Raw genomic sequence first — 17404 nt, forward strand, 5'->3', positions numbered from 1 at the left:
TCTAAATAGCCCATCTGTCAGGCCTCAGAACCCATTCTGAGTTACTTCAGAGCCGTTTCCTTTATTGTTCTTCACCTACACACAGATATTTTGCTAAATTAAAGCAAACTACTTGTATCATTAAAAATATGCACAAGAATGGCCATTTTATTTGTTTTAATTGTTGCATAGTCTCTCATCTTTGTTAGCCATCCAGAATTATGCATGACTCTGCCGTAGAAACTGAAATTATGAATAAATGAAAAATTTATCTGAGCCCTAAGATCACTCTGTAAGGGCTTTCCAGTCAAAACAGGCTGATATCTAATGCAGAAGTCCCCAACCTTTTGGGCACCAGGAACCAGTTCTGTGGAGAGAGGTTTTCTGTGGCCCAGAGGGGGTCTGGTTTTGTGTGCTGCCTGCATCTCGCGGATGGGGCTTTGCTTCTTTGTGCGGACCAATTGCTGGCATGCTGCGGCCTGGTACTGGTCCACAGACCGGGGGTTGTGGACCCCTGGTCTAATGTACCAGCCAAAGAAAGGTAAAGGCAGGAGTCCAGGAGAACCCCCAAATCACAGACTTGCTGCTTTGGGGAGTGCAATCTTATCTAGACCTGAAGTCAGTACTGAAGTTGAACCAGATTGGTTATCTAGAACAGCATCTCCATTTTGCTGGGATTCAGTTTGAGGCTGTTTTATCCAATCTCAGCCTTCCAGATACCTAAAAAGGACCACCGCAGCCTCTCTGCCTGGGACAGCAGCACACATCATATGGCTTTCTCACCTCAGATTGACAAGTGTTTCCTGTAAATGTAGAGCTAAGTCAATACAGGGAATCCTTGACTTACAACAGTTCATCTAGTGACCTTTTGAAGTTACAACACGCCTGAAAAAAGTGACCTATGACTGTTTTTCACACTTACAACCGTTGCAGCATCTCCATGGTCATGTGATCAAAATTCGGACACTTGGCAACCGGTTCATATTTATGATGGTGGCCAGGTCACGTGATCCTCCTTTTGTGACCTTCAGACAAGCAAAGTCTATGCGGAAGCCAGATTCACTTAACAACCATGCTACTAACTTAACAACTACAGTGATTCACTTAACAACTGAGGCAAGATAGGTCATAAAATGGGGCAAAAAATACTTAACAACTGTTTTGCTTAGCAACATAAATTTTGGGCTCAATTGTGGTCATAAGTAGAGGACTACCTGTAGCACCCCACACTGGAGAAGACATGTACTCAAATGTTCCTCCCCCATGAATATCAACTAGAACTGCCCACCTAGGAGAAAGTAGAACCACTCTGTATTTCCCTTCTTTCTAGCCCTTGCAGGTGTCTACAAGAGAGCAGAGTCAAACATCACCAAGAGGTCTAACCAGGCCAGGAGGGGGACATTCCCCCAGGTTCTGAGGCAAGCCTCGGAGTGACCCAGGTGTGTCTCAGCCCTATGCGAAGGCCAGAAATCTTACTAGGAGGGATAATTCACTTTGGCAACTAATGCAACATGATTTGTTTCTGAAATGTGAACCCAATCACTGTGGTTGCAGACTGTCATTTCTGGCAGGGGCACACAATGTTCTTTATGCAGATTATCGTGTCATCACTAAAACCTTCCAAGAAACGCATCTGACACGGCACCCGGCTGTTTATAAAGTATTAAAGCTGAACAGTATAGCTCAAGTCCCTCCAACTACTTATACTAAAAAATGTTAATATTTTTGTCCAAAATTTTATGTTTAGCCAACTGTGACATTTTGAGTATTTTATTTCTTTCTTTTATTTTGGCATTGCCATCAAATACGGTCATACTGTTAGGGAATGACTGGTTTAAATTATAGTGTATTGTGTGAACCCAGCCATAGTGTGAATGTCATGAACTGTGAGGCCTTCTTATGGCATTATGGAATGACCCAATATGTTCAGGCAATGGTCATTCACAATGGTCAGACACAATTACAATATGATATATAATATATATACGATATACCACATATCATATATGATTCAGCCATTTTCAGGAGTCCAGTATGGTATAGTGTCAAGTTCAAATATATTTGTTCCCATCTTATAGCTCACCATTCATCTATTACAGGCATGTCAAACTTGCGACGTCACGTGACGTCGTGCGACATATCGGAACTTTTTCCCATTGCCAAAAATGGGGTGGGCACGGTTTCTCCGTGATGCTCCGGCCCACGGGCCGGCAGTTTGACACCCCTGATCTATTAGAATCAAGTACCTACGGAGATATAATCCTAGATTCAGACACAGTGGCAACTCTTGTCCACTCACCTCGGCTGAGGGGCTGGCCTGAGACCCACATCAGATCACTCCTGGCTAAGAGGAAGCCCATGGGAATGCTCCAGCCTGAAGTCCACCTAGCTCCATTATGGCAACTTCGGACTCCTTTGAGCCTTTGGAGATCCAGCATCCCACGCTTGGCCACAGCCACTGCAAATACACAGCTACCTAAAGACAGAGACACAGTGGAAAAACCATTCACCCCTGGAGAATAAAACTGAATCTTTGGCATCAAACATGGTACTCCTGATTGACAAGGAGCCTGACCCAAAAGCATTTTGAAACATTGTGTTCTGCAGTATTTTATTTCCTTAGTTTAAATTCAATCCAAACGAAGTTATTCCGAGTCATGTGGTACCGGGGATGCATCTCCAGCAGAATGACTAATGCCATGGCTTTTGTCCAATGAATTTTTGTAGGTGAAAGTGTAAATAAAACAATAAATCTTGGCCTTACTAGAATAGTTCTTTACCTACAATAGATGGAAGAATCTAAATATACTGCTCCTCCTGTTAACTTCAGAGGTCAAAAGCTTTTAACGCTCTTTCCTTATAGAAGAGTCTCTCTTTCCCAGTTCTTGAAAATAAAGCACTGGCAGCGCTCTGCTCAATTGCTTTTCTTTGCATTTACAGAAACTCTAAATCAGCCTTCAAGAAGGCCAGTCCAACGGAACCTCTCTGGACATGGGGAGAACAAGTGATTGCCCACTTGTGCTCCAGATGGCTGCTCCTCATGAGGAGACCACCTGACAGCAGTCAGCTCATGGATTTGAGTGGTAGGAGATGAGGGAAGCCATTATGCTCTCAACTGCGGCAGAGCATATGTGGGTAAGCCTCGTTTTCTAAGCACTTTTGGAACATAACTATATTAAAGTTAAAAGAGGTCTTCCCAGCCACGAGTCTGAAAAACTATGTAGTGAGTGATCCTTTGTTCTAGAAAGCAGGGAAAAAATAATTAATAATTTAAGTAAATGGCAAAAAAACTAGTTAAGAATTTAATCCAGGAAAGCTTGAAGCAAACTAAGGGACCAAATAAATTTGAAATATTTCATATTTGAAATATGATAGAATAGTATAGAATAATAACTTTATTGTCACTTTGAATATACACTAATCGGCATACATTAAAATGAATTTCATTGCATACAGCTCTCAAAGAGTCACCACCTCCAATATACACTACATTATCTTTTCTAGGATCTTCCCAGGTATTGAGGTTAGACTGATTGGTCTGTAGTTTCCTGGGTCTGTTCCCCCCCCACACCTTTCTTGAAGATGGGAACCACATCAGCCCTTTTCCAATCCCCTGGTATTCCCCCTCCCCCCCCCATGCTCCAGGATTTATGAAAGATATGGTGCAATGGTTCTGACATAACATCTGCCAGCTCTTTCAGAACTCTGGGATGTAATTTGTCAAGGTCAGATAGGTGTTCTCTTGCCATTTTTTTGCTTATTTTAATTTTTGTTTCTAGTATGTCTTTTGCAGTGTTTTTTTTGTATGCTTCTTTTTGTGTGAAGACTGATGCAAAGTATGAATTAAGCAGTTCTGTTTTCTCTGTATTGTCTGTTATTTCCTTGCCATCTTTTCTCTTTAATGGGCCTACAGTTTCCTTGATTTTTTTTCTTGTTAATATGTTGGAAGAAACTTTTTATTATCCATGATTTCTGTTGCAAGTCTTTGTTCGTTCTGAGCTTTTCCTTTCCTGACTTCATCTTTGCATGTTCTGTCTGTCTGCCGATAATCGGCCTTAGTTATGTGCCCCTCTTTCCATTTTTTGTATTTGTCCTTTTTGTCTTTCAGTTTGTCAGAGAGATCTTTCTGCAACCACAAACAGGCCTTCTTTTCTGATCTTTTCCTCCAGCACCAGGCCTGGCCAGAACATCAGCCAGAACATCCTAAATTTAGTCTTTTGTACATTTTAAATGTTATGTTCTTATGTGTGTACATGCCCACCCATAAAATCTTAGTAATGATGCTTCTGAGAGGAAAAAAGGAGATTGGCTCTGGGCACAAGGTAACTGACCTTCCAAATAGATCTCCTTGGCAACCACAGTCAAGCCATAAAGCTTTACAGCAGAATATACATCTCCGGCATCCAAGGAAACTGCATCAGCTTTATTCTCCTGGGAGAGATTTAAAACGTTTTTAGTTTCTTCTCTACCACCCTTCTGGTCCATCTAGCATCTTGCATCTAATTACAGAAGAATGTCATTTGCATGATGCAATAGTTCAGTGTTTTTCAGCCTTGGCAGTGTGGACTTCAACTCCCAGAATTCCTCAACCTTCCAGGGTGGATGTCTTGTGCCTTGTGACCAGAGGATGCAGTGAATGTTGGCTGTCTTTTCCTCAGAACGGTTAGCATCAGGAATCCAGAAAAAACACAAACATTTCAGTTTTTTAAGATGCTCAGTGCTGATTTTTTTTTTGTTATCTGAGCATCAGATAACAATGTTTTGCCAAGGTTAATCAGTACCCAACAATATATGGACATTAATCCTTTGCAAATGAAGCACGAACACTTATATAATAACAGGTTACATGTTTTCCGAGTGATCAGGCCACCTCACCATTATGGAATGTTGAGTTTATTCAGCTGCTCAGGCCATAATTTAAACTTTTTAGAAACACCTAGGTTATTTGGCTGAGGGTTTTGTTATGTTATGCTCAGATAACAAAAAAATCAGTATTGAGCGCCTTAAAAAAATGAAGTGCTTGTGCTTCTTTCCTGGATTCCTAACACAGAGCTGTGAGGAAAAGCCCTGGGGAAGATGGTGACCGCATGCTGGGGTCACAAATCACAACACATCTACCTTGCCATCCCAGTGTAATGACAGATGCCAAGTCACTGATTAATACCATGTTCAAAAGGGTGGAACCCCCAACTAAATGAGTTACTCCTCAGAGTATCTATGTCATCTGTTCGGCAATTCTAATGTTCAGGAATGATCTGATAAAGTTGTTTATTTCTCCAAAGAAGTAAATACTAATTTGTGCTGCTCTTCTCCTGGCTGCTCTTGGGATCTCTTCTGCTTTTCAAGTTTGATTTTGAAATTATTCTGCCTGTAACCCTCCCCACCCCAAAGCAACCTGTGTGATCAGCACATCGGTAGAGCAGTTCCTCTGCCTCTTCATCCAAGCGTTCAATGAAAATTGTGAAAAGTAAAGGACCTTGTCTCATCCTTGTAGTAATGTGACGAAAAACTCTCCCAGAATGGTTTTCACACCAATTTTGTATCCCCTTTATTTGTTCTCCTAGCTAGTTGAGGATTAAATAGTTAACCATTTTAAGCTAACTTGAGCACTTATGCAAATAGAAAGGTGAGGTATAAATGTAATATAGGTTTCAAGATTGCAAACTAACCAGAATGTCTTGTCTAAGGAGTTTCTCAATCATCCAGGTCAGTTATCCCAAAGATGCTTTTTCATGAGGCAACTGGACTTCCTTGTTTTTCTTTGAAGATGTTTCCCTTCTCATCCAAGAAGCTTCTTCAGCTCTTCTTGCATGAGAAGAAAAACATCTTCAAAGAAAAACAAGAAAGTCCAGTTGCCTCGTGAAAAAGCATCTTTGGGATAATCAGATGGTCTTGAGATGTCTCAGTGCCCAAGAAGCCCAAGTTTGGCTTCCGTGCCTGGACAGAGGCATCCCAGGTTCACAAGTCCAGGTTCCCCAGGAGGTTTAGTCCAGGAATATGGGCTTCTCGGTGAGAATGCCCCAATTACAGTATGGAGCTCTGCCCTGTCCACTGGGCACCAAAAGCTGAACTGGTGACGTGGGTGTTTCCTGGAATTTCGAGAGACTCACCCGAATCTTATTGATACAGTCGTAAGTGTTGTGGGCTAGGATGCAAGAAATCCTCTTCAAAGAACTGCTGGAGAGGGGCGGCAAAGTAGACAGAAGCGCTTTGGAGAGTTCAGAGCACTTCTTCTGCTCCAGGGGGGAAAGCGTGCACCAGCGGAGCTTCTTCCCTGCAAGCACATAGGAGGCTAAACGGCACCGTCCTTTCAAGCTAAATAGCTGACAGCAATAGAGCCACCCACCCGGCTCATCTCCAAATAATGACCACAACTGAAAGCCCCAGGGTCACGTCCACTTAGCGTGCTACGCTTTCTTAGCTCTGTCCGCTTTGAGCTGGGGAACCTCTAACCTCCAGGGAGAGCAGAAGCAAAACAGATGTTTGAACTGGATGCCCTCCCCTTCCATCACCCTTACCTGAGGCCAGAGGAGCAACAACAGGCAAGACAAGGAGAACAGTCGCAGGAAACAACTTCATGATGGCAGAGGCACAAATCATCGTGGTCTTCCCCTTCCCTCATTTCAAAGATTCCAAAGCAGTGACAGGGAGGGGGGCAGGGGGGGGAGACCGAAAATGCCTGATGCAGCAGCTGCGTGGGCTGGAAGTGAAAGTGATGGGATGGGCAGGAAAGAAGGCCAATCCTTGCGTGCCGATGGGAAATTTTACAATGCAAAACCTCAGCCAGGCAAAATAAAGGATTGCAAACCTTTTGCTTTTCTCTTCCAACTCCTCTGGGGTGGTTCAAAAGCGCATTCTACATTTAAGACAACACTGGCCAGGGTTAGATTTAGACTAGCCTAGTGAGGCATCCCACACACCAGCATTTTGACAAATGAAGACACTGTAGAAGTCATTTATGGTAGTGAAAAATCAGGAGTCCAGTTGCATCTTTTTCAACTAACTCATTTTATTGTAAAGACATAAAACCACTCTTTTCTGATTTTTAAAAAATACAGGTGAAACTAACCTGCACCCTCTCCATCTCTGTTGTCCTCGGCTCACATTTTGCATCTAATCATAACAAGGCTGGCTTAGTACGATGTCTAGATCTGTATCTTATACAAGGGCAATTCGGAAATAAACCCCCCTTGAGTTATCAATGACAGACACTCGTAGATACAGAACTTTTTATTATACACATTAGAAAACTACATTACATTACTTTTTGACATAATCGCCATTCAAATTGAGGCACTTGTCGTAACGTCTTACAAAGTTTGAAATGTCTTAATACTAGTCACTTGATGCCAAATCTGGGCTATGGGGAGGTGATCAAAAACATCCCAACGGAACTGCTTCAAAAGTTCTTGGGTGCGTCTAGTGGTGTGCGGGCGAGCATTATCGTGAACCAACACCACAACGGAAGTCAGCAGGCCCTGACGCTTGTTATGGATGGCTCGTCTCAGTTTTCCTAACGTTTCACATTAGACTTCTGAACTGATGGTCGAACCACGCTCCATGAACTTCACTAGCAGTTACTCCTTTGGCATCTTCACATTTGGCAGGATTTTCTATGGCACCACTTCTGGTGTGGTGTTGGTTTACGATAATATTCGCCCGCACACCGCTACACACACCCAAGAACTTTTGAAGCAGTTCCGTTGGGATGTTTTTTTATCATACCTCCCCCCCAGCCCAGATTTGGCGCTGAGCGACTACTACTAAGGAATTTCAAACTTTGCAAAACGTTACAAGTACCTCAATTTGAAAGGCGAATATGTCGAAAAGTAATGTAATGTAGTTTTCTAATGTGTATAATAAAAGTTCTGTATCTGAGTGTCTGTCATTGATAACCCAAGGGGGATTTATTTCTGATTGCCCTTGTACTTATTATCATATTAACACTGATTATGTATCATCAAATTATCAACTCTTTAGCAACCAGAGTTATATTTTCACCAGGCGGACCTAATGCTTTTTCTCTTCCAAGGTGACCTCATGGCCACTGGAACCAAGCCCATCCTCCTTGCTACCGGTTGCCCTCTTCTTTTCTTTCTTTTCACCCTTTCCAGAGAGATGGGTCCTCGCATAAGATGTCTGGTCATGTGTGGTTTGAGGGAAAACACAGGGTCCATTTGTTTGATGATCCATCCGTTGGTTTTCTTCTCTGTCCAGAGTATTCTCAGGAGCGTTTTCCAACATGAAAAGCTTCAATATCCTTTTCTTCCTGCTTAGTCAAAGTCCAACTGTCACTTTTACAGCGTCACAGGGAATACCACAGCATCTGTGATTCTGTAAGTAGAGGCATCCCAACCTTTGAATATCTTTTCGAAGGCCTTCATGGCTGCTTTATGGTTTTTTGACTGGTGGTCCATTCCTCTTCTTCTTTCCAACAGCAGCAGGCCCTGAAGGCTTGAGTGATTTATAAAAATAATAAAGAGGGGATATACACGAATAAAATAATGTAATAAATGCATAAATAAATAGGGTCCTACCAGCATCCCATTTGCAGGTGGATCTGTGTGAAAAAGCACTAAAACTGTATATATATATATTTTAAAAAAAACGTAATTGGGGACATGGTTATCTATCAGCAGAGGCCCTCACTTACTTCAAAGAGGCCCTCACATCACACACGTTATTTATGACATATTTATAACCATGTCATAAATAACTGTATCTCATATATATATATATGTCTGTGCGTGTGTAGCCATAACCATATAACTAACTCTCTCTCTCTCTCTCTCTCTCTCTGTGTGTTTTAGCGACGGGCAGGAAGGGGGCCCTTCCACACCGCAGCCCCTCAGGCTGAGGAAGATGGGCGTTGTGATCCGGCGGCGAGGGGCGTGGCTCCAGCCGCGGCGGCCCTCTTCGGCGCGGCCTACCTCACGGGGCGGGCGTGAGGAGGCGGCGGTGGCGGTGCCCGGAGCGCGGCCGCCCTCAGCCTGGCACTGGCGGCGGCGGCGGCGCGAGAGGTCGCGGGCTCCTCAGCGGTGGCAAGATGGCGGCGGCGGCGGCGCGGGCGGCCGGCAGCAGGTACCGGGGGCTGCTCGGGGCGGAGGGCTCGGCGGCGTGAGGAAGCCCGGCTCCCCGCGGCGTCCCGGGCGCAGGTCGTGGGAAGCCGGCCTTGGGCTGGGGAAAACAGCAGCGGGGTCTCGGGCTCCTCCGAGGAGGCGTCGGGTCGCTAGAGGGGCTGACTTCGCCCGCCTGGCCCCGGGAAGACCCGGTCTTGGCCCTCGGAGAGCCAGCGCGACGGCGGAGCCGGCGAGTCCTCGTCCGGTGGGGGATCCCTAGAGCCGACCCTCCGACTCCGGGCGGGCCCTGCCTTTCAGACTCTCCGTAAGGACCGGCAGCACGCGAGGGACCTGCCGGAGAGGAGCGGCGGCGTGGCTTCCTTCCCGGCTCGGGGGACGCCCGAAGGAAAGCCGCCTCCTTCAACCTTGGCTACTTCCATTCGAGTGGACTTCAACTCCCAGAATTCTCTTGCCACTGTAGCCTGATGAAGAATTCTGGGAGTTGAAGTCCACCAGCCTGAAAGTAGCCAAAGCTTTTCAACAAATCTGCCCAGTTAGCCCTAGGCCAGTGGTAGGCAACCTTGGCTCTTTTGCGGACCTCAACTCCCAGAATTCCTGAGCCAGCATGGGTCAGCTTGGAAACCTCTGCCTTTCCCCTCAGCTTGGCTGGCTCAGGAATTCTGGGTGTTGAAGTCCACTAGTCATAAAAGAGCCAAGGTTGCCTTTCCCTGCCCTAGGCCTTCAAAGAATGAAAACTGAACACAGCTCGATTATTCTTTGTCACTTGTCTGAAATGATATAGGTTCTCCTGCTTGAGTAGGGGGCTGGACTAGAAGACCTCCATGGCCCCTTCCAGCTCTATTCTATTCTTGTAGCGGGTGGCAAGCATGTCAGAGAAGCCAGGGCCGGGACTGTGTGGTGGGGCTGCCCTCTTTTCCGTGGATACACCTGGCCAAGGTGCCACTTTATGCAAATGAAACTTACAAGCGGGTCTTGCCTGCTGGTGAGGTTACCTTGAGACTTGGCAAATGGCCTCTGATTTTATCTGTTTCTTTAGTCTTTACACCTCCTGCTTTTCTGGCTTGTGGCAAGAATTGAAAACAACATTTTGCTGTGCCAATGACGCACATCTTAGAACCCCCCTTTTAATTACACATCGGGCCTACTTGACCCCCTTCTACATATAGGTGCTGGTTAGTTGCCAAAAGTGACACAGTTTCTCTGAATGAGGTCAAATTCTGTTTTGCTAGATTTTTGATGTTGATTCCTGGCCACTGCCTGAGCTACTATAGTTCCTGGGGTTTTCTGGGCGAGTTTTCAGTAGTCGTGGTTTGCCATTGCCTCCTTCCTAGGGCTGAGGGACTACCCAAGGTCACCCAGCTGGCTATCATGCCTAAGGAAGGACTAGAACTGATGATCCCTGTGCTACCAGATCGGTGCCTTAAACTGGCTCTTAGACCAATTTCTGGTTTATTTTATTTTATTTTATTATTTTTATTTTTTTATTTTAATTCCATTTATATCCCGCCCTTCTCCGAAGACTCAGTGCGGCTTACAAGCTTAGCAGTAGCCTTCATTCTATGTATATGCCTGCTTATTAGGGCTTTCACACACACCCCAAGCGGCATTATTACAAAGTCAGCTTAATTGCCCCCAACAATCTGGGTCCTCATTTTACCTACCTCGGAAGGATGGAAGGCTGAGTCAACCTTGAGCCTGGTGGGATGCGAACCTGCACTAATTGCAGGCAGCTGGTGTTACTTAAGGAGGCATTAGCCCACTGCTCCACCAAGGCTGTTTACTCTGTAGGTTTTCTTGTTTAAAACACAGCAGCTGATATTTAACATCAATACTAAAACCAAAAGACTTCAAAGTTTTTGTAATGTTCTAAACATCAAAGTTGGGATAGAGGCAAACAGAACTTGCCAGACAGCAAAGCAGCAGAAAAAATTCGCTCCCCGAGAAAGATCTGCTGCTGGGAGAGTGGGATCTTCAAAGCAGCATCTCCTGCAGGTCTTCCTGGCTAGACAGATCCATAGCAGGAGCGTCCTCAGATCATCAGGCTCCTCATCAGGCTGGGCTTTAAAAATCAGCGTCAACACTTAAAGGGGTACCTGGAAAGTAATTGGCAAATGGGGCAGATCTTTCCAGGTGGGTCTCATGCAAACCCCATATCTAGCATATGTTAGTAATCTATCTGCTTCATTGGCATCAACCGCCATTTCTGGACTCTTTTTCAAGACGGTCCCATGTAGAGCATATTGGATTGTGAACGTCTGTTGCCAAATCCAAGTAGTTCAGCCGTGGTCACAGCTGACACAGGACATATATAATTGTGCAAGTCAGCAAAAGCTGAAAGCCCAGGAGGCATGTTCCCATGGAAAGCTGTATTGTTTGGGCAGAACGCAATCTCACCTTAAGTAAAGTTAATGAACTACTAACCTTAGAGGTCAGTTTTTGGCTCCCCAGAAAAACCTCAGTCAAGTGATTCAATTCAGTTTAAATGCAATTAAACCTAATTGCAGTTCGTCTTCCTTTATTCACCCATTTCCAAACAGATGTCTTTAAGGATACTGACTACTTGAGTAGTCAGGATACTCAAGAATCCGACTGCAATTTGGGTACTGTTGGAATTTCAGGGCAGATCTCCAAATTATATCCGCTACTAGTTTCACCTGGTTTGCTAAATAGGGGTGTGTGTGGGGGGGGGAGCCGTACAACATGCCAGTCACTGAAAGGTCCAGGAGAACTAAGTTGGACTTTTCATCCCTGATCCAGAGTCTGATACAGGCCAGATGTGACTGGCAGGAAAAAAATACTGGGTACAAGGTGGGACTAGTCTGAATTAGAGGAGGGGGTGTGACTCAGCTTTGAACTGCAGTGCCCTGAGTTGTGATTGTACTGGCAGAACAGTCTCTTGTACAGAGCTACGCCACCTGGAAACCTTGTGCCTCTTTAAACGCCTTCCTCTTGATGCATTCATGTGTCTCAGTCAAAATGTCAGCCAGAAATGAGCGAATGCAGCCTGAGAAAGCCCCTGCCACAATCACTCCTATCTCTTCAGCCCAAATCTTAGGCTTCTGGAATATGAACAAGATTTATAGGCTTTTTATAAGCTTTAGGTTTGGAAGACGTGGACAGCCCAAGACTGGTTGAAGGCACACCTGTGGCACATGAGAAGACCTGCCTTTCTTGTTTGGAGTATGAGGGAAAGGGCTGAAGTACCAATAAAGGAGAATATTTGTAGCTCCTTTGTGCCTCCCCAGCTGGACTACTAAGGCCATTGAAGGCTATGTTATTCCAGCATGTTATACTTCTGTTTTAACATTGCCTTGCTTATTTTTTGGAGGGAGGCTACATATTTTCTTTTCTGTAGGAAGATGGGCATAATAAGGTATATAGGTGCTTCAGAGTGTAAGAGGAACATTCAGATCGTCTTCCTGTGTGTGCATATGTATATACATTCGCGTACTATCATATACTTTATATATTATCTGTGGACCTAATGTGGGTTTTTTATCTGGGTGTCCAAGCTGTCCTCCATTGTCTCATCTCCTCCCAGGTGAGCAGGGCTGCATGGAGGGGAGGGTCCTTCACCAGGACAGGAGGATTGGCTCTCTAGGCATTCTGAACACCCAGTGCTGCCAGTTGGTGGGGGGAGATGCCAAAAGGGAAAGTGACACACACACCTCTGGCCATCCTTGCAAGGGAAATCATCTGTGTGAATACGTGGCAGGTCAACTCAAACATTTCCATCTGTTGGGGGTCTGCTGAGCAGACTCAGTTGCTCCTTCTGGAGCTAGTATTGTCTCATATTATGCTTTAGGACAGTGGTGGCAAACCTTTTAGAGACCAAGTGCACAAACTGCAACCCAAAACCCACTTATTTATCGCTGGGTGCCAGGTGGGCGTGGCCCACTGGGTGGGCGTGGCTGTGGTGGTCATGGCAGATTGGGTGGGTGTGGCCAAGGTGGATGTGGTCACCTCAATGTTGCTCATGGGGATGGACACCTGTGGGGGGTGGGCAGGGTTGAGGGAGCTCCAGGAGGTCTCTGGCAGGTGGGGCGGTAGGCAGGAGACTCATCCTGCAGGGCGAGGCGAGGCAGGGCGGGGGTATCATTGTGATGGGGCAAGGCAAGGGCTGTGGCAACTGCTGCCTGACACCATCGGCCCCCGCACACAGAGGCCAGCGAGCACATGGGGGCTGATGGTGTCCGTCAGTAGCCACAGCCTGCCGGCCCCTCGACAGGCACACTCTGGGGCTCCGCAGCCCATCCCCCGCAGTTCAAAGAAGCCCCCTCTGAGATGGATGGTTGGCCGACAGCTGAGGAGGCAATGCAGTGGATCGTGCCCGGGAAAAGGAGAGCATGCGAGGCCAGGAGGGATGGGATGGGTGGGGGCCAAAAGCTGACTTTGTAAAAATGCCGCTTGGGGGGGCCCGAAAGCCCTAATAAGCAGGCATATACATAGAATGAAGGCTATTGCTAAGCACATTGATTTGTGCTTCTTAGATTGTAAGCCGCCCTGAGTCTTCGGAGAAGGGCGGGATATAAATGGGATAAAAAAACAAAAAACCAGCCGTGCCGGGATGCATTCAGCCACGTGGGACCTCGGCGAATTAGCAGGCGGCTGGTTGCAGAGGGAGAGTTGCCACCTCCGGGGCATGGCGCGGGTGCCCACAGAGAGAGCTCTCAGTGCCCCTCTGGCACCCGTGCCATAGGTTCGCCACCACTGGTTTAGGAGATTGTAGAGACCAAGTATAAGAAACACTGCCTACAGCAGTGTTTCTTATCTTGGCTGGCTGGGGAATTCTGGGAGTTGAAGTCCACATATTTTCAAGTTGCCAAGGCTGAGGAGCGCTGCCATACAGTATATGCCTTAGGGTGAGAATCAGTTCTTCAACTATTGCCTGCCCTTCATCTAGTCCTTGGAACAATGGGTGGGACCTGCTTCATGAGAAACATTTTAATCTGACAAAATTTGGGTTCCTAGCTTTGTTTAGTGACTAAATATTTAGTACCCTACAGAGCAGCTGGAGGCTGTTGAAGTACAGATAATCCTTGAGTTTCGACCACAATTGAGCTCAAAACTTATGTTGCTAAGTAAAACATTTGTTGTGAGTTTGCCCCATTGTACGACTTTTCTTGCCACATCTGTTAAGTGAATCATTGCATTTGTCAAATTAATAACCCGGTTGTTAAATGAATCTGGATTCCCCCTTGACTTTGCTTGTCAGATGGTCTCAAAAACTGATCACATGATCCCAGGACACTGCAGCTGTAATAAATACGAACCACTTGCCAAGCATCTGAATTTTGATCATGTGACCGTGGGAATGCTGCAGTGGTCATAAGCCACTTTTTCCAGTGCCGTTGTAACTTTGGACGGTCACTAAATGAATTGCTGTAAGTCGAGGACTATCTGTATATGATTAAATGGAGAAAAGATGGCAACTTGTTTATACAGACCAGAGTGACAGGTGGGCGGATGTTCTTAGATACAGAGCAATATTGTAAGCCGCCCTGAGTCTTCGGAGAAGGGCGGGATATAAATGGAATTAAAATAAAAATAAAAAATAAATATTCTCTTGTGCTTGGGTTAGAAAGAAGATGATCTGCTCTTTGGAAAAAAGACTGCAACTTCTTTGGAAACCAGGATGGGGTAGTGCAGTAATCGCCAGGTTCAAGGCCCCACCCAGCCACAGAGGCTCCCTGGGCGAGTCACAGTGTTTCAGCCCAGCCTGCCTTACAGGGTAGTTGTTATAAACACGTAGGAGAAGGGAATACTATCTTTGCTGCCTTGAGTTCTTGAATGAAAATTGTGATATAATTCTAATAAATTAATATATATGATTCCATCATTCAGAAACATCTTTAAAACTTGAATCTAGTCCAAGTGTGCAAAGTTCAATTTAATGCAATATATCTTTAAAATATGATTACCGGTATATCTGAGCGTTTCACCCCTAAAATAAATTGTAATTTCAGATACTATTTTCTGAATAGTTTGTTTGAATTACCTTCCCACAAATTACAGTTGTTAAGGCATGGAAACAATTTAGGGCAAAATTATATTGTGTAAATCAGGTTTCAGATGTAATTAGATTTAGACCAAGGTTTTTTTTTTTAATTAAAGAGTTTTACAATATTTTACAATATATCCCCAAATCCCTCCCACCCCAACCCCCCCACTTCCCCCCCCCCACTTCCCAGAGCTAAATACAGGATTATAGTTACAACAATCATATTCTAAATAAAAATTTACACAATATACAATCAACCAAATTCGTACTGCGCTTTAACTCTCTCTTAGCATAACTACTAACAATAACAATATCCCACTAAATTCTACTCATAAGCTAAATGGAACTTTTTGGTCCCATATTTGTTTTCAATATAATTTATCCATCTCCTCCAAACTGAAATATATCTCTCCTGTGAGTGATCCTTTAAATAAGCAGAAATCTTGGACATTTCTGCAAGATTAGAAACTTTAAACACCCATTCTTCTACCGTGGGCAGATTGTCCTTCTTCCAATATTGTCCCACCAGTAACCGTGCTGCCGTTATCATATTCAACATCAGATTAGTCTCTTTGACATCACAATTTACAACAATACCCAGTAAGAACAATTGCGGGGAAAACTTTATCTTCCTCTTAAAAATCTTTTGAATGTTCCACCAAATTTTAATCCAGAAGGCTTTTATGTTTCTACAAGATTTAGGCCAAGGTTTTAAATTCACTTTGGTGTTTCTATATCCTTGAAATATTTTACTTCCATGTGGCTCTTATCTTTTCACAAGCATCTCATTGCAGGCAACAATTTATCTAATACGATAGAATAAATCTTAATATAATCAACTGCTTTCAGTTACATTACATTGAAGGGTGGAGTTACATGGATGATTATAACTTTAGATAACTGAAACCTCAAACTTTTGAGTTTTATATGTTTGGTTGATCTAGGGAACATCAGTACAGAATATTGTATCAATATTACGTATAATTTGACGCGTATTTGATGTTTTTCTATTCAACAGAATTGTATTGTGGCATGGGACCCTCCCTGTAAAGAAGACATTATTTTGGAAGCAGACCGTTTCCCAGGTCTTCCTTGCAGGTAAGTCTCCTTGAAGCTTTTGTTTGGATCTGTATTGGGAAGACATGGAGGATTCAGAGACCATAGCAAACTCATGCTATGAAATGAAAAAGAAGCCGAAAGCCAAACCTCAACGTGGTGGCAGAGTCCTTGACGGAATTCTTGCAGATAACCAATGGTGGTTGGAAAGTTCAGCCCTTTTCCCCATATACTGACTTGAGTGCTCCCATTATGCTAAGCTATAGTTTGTTTATCCAGGGTTTATCCAATAAACCAGAATAACTGGATTCACCCAACACATAACCAGACAATTCACATTATGACTTAATTCATTTAACTCATTATTTATATTTGCATGTGCACACACATGTGTATGATGCATATAGCAGTCAGGCACGTTTAAGAAAAATAGAAACAAGAAAACATTTTCCTTAACTTTACATTCTTGTTCATTTATATGTGTAAACTTCCAATTTCTCTGAAAATACACATTTAAATTACTTCCTTTCCACACTTCTTGCTTTTATTATTAGTAATATCAGACTTCTTTTGTATTAGATATTTAAACTATAACTAAATTTTAAACCTTCCTCTGTTGTTTTTAGTTGTGAAGTTGTGTCTGACCCATCGCGACCCCATGGACAACGTTACTCCAGGCCTTCCTGTCCTCTACCATCTTCTGGAGTCCCTTTAGGCTCACGCCTCCTGCTTCAGTGACTCCATCCAGCCACTTCGTTCTCTTTCGTCCCCTTCTTCTCTTGCCCTCAATCTTTCCCAGCATTAGGCTCTTCTCCAGTGAGTCCTTCGTTCTCATTAGGTGGCCAAAGTATTTGAGTTTCAACTTCAGGATCTGGCCTTCTAAAGAGCAGTCAGGGTTGATCTCCTCTAGGACTGACCGGTTTGATCACCTTGCAGTCCAAGGGACTCACAGGAGTCTTCTCCAGCACCATAGTTCAAAGGCTTCAATTCTTTGGCGCTCAGCCTTTCTTATGGTCCAACTTCCACAGCCATACATTGCTACTGGGAAGACCATAGCCTTGACTATACGCACTTTTGTTGGCAGGGTGATGTCTCTGCTTTTTAGTGTGCTGTCTAGATTTGCCATGGCTTTCCTCCCCAGGAGCAAGCATCTTTTACTTTCTTGGCTGCAGTCCCCATCTGCAGTGATCTTGGAGCCCAGGAAAATAAAATCTGTCACTACCTCTATTTCTTCCCCATCTATTTGCCAGGAATTGAGAGGGCCGGATGCCATGATCTTGGTTTTCTT

General features: G+C 44.5%; 2 protein-coding genes across 2 annotated transcripts in view; one reads left to right on the plus strand and one right to left on the minus strand.

Moving 5' to 3' along the window:
- The window catches only part of LOC308674302 (lactotransferrin-like), a gene marked incomplete at its 5' end in the record, with an annotated part of 29782 nt that extends 23224 nt beyond the window's left edge, over nucleotides 1–6558 (minus strand). Inside the window, 4 exon segments of the mRNA XM_081338660.1 lie at nucleotides 2279–2451; nucleotides 4307–4410; nucleotides 6090–6253; nucleotides 6498–6558. Of these exon segments, the coding sequence (XP_081194786.1) occupies nucleotides 2279–2451; nucleotides 4307–4410; nucleotides 6090–6253; nucleotides 6498–6558 (502 nt within the window).
- A 2352-nt stretch (nucleotides 6559–8910) lies between these two features.
- Nucleotides 8911–17404, plus strand: part of PISD (phosphatidylserine decarboxylase) — a 63318-nt gene continuing 54824 nt past the window's right edge. Inside the window, exons 1-2 of the mRNA XM_081339031.1 lie at nucleotides 8911–9060; nucleotides 16079–16158. Coding sequence (XP_081195157.1) covers nucleotides 9026–9060; nucleotides 16079–16158 — 115 coding nt within the window. The 5' untranslated portion in view covers nucleotides 8911–9025. The remainder of the gene's footprint in view (nucleotides 9061–16078; nucleotides 16159–17404) is intronic.

Source organism: Vipera berus, assembly GCF_964194415.1.
Source record: "Vipera berus genome assembly, chromosome: 14".
NCBI classification, from domain to species: Eukaryota; Metazoa; Chordata; class Lepidosauria; order Squamata; family Viperidae; genus Vipera; species Vipera berus.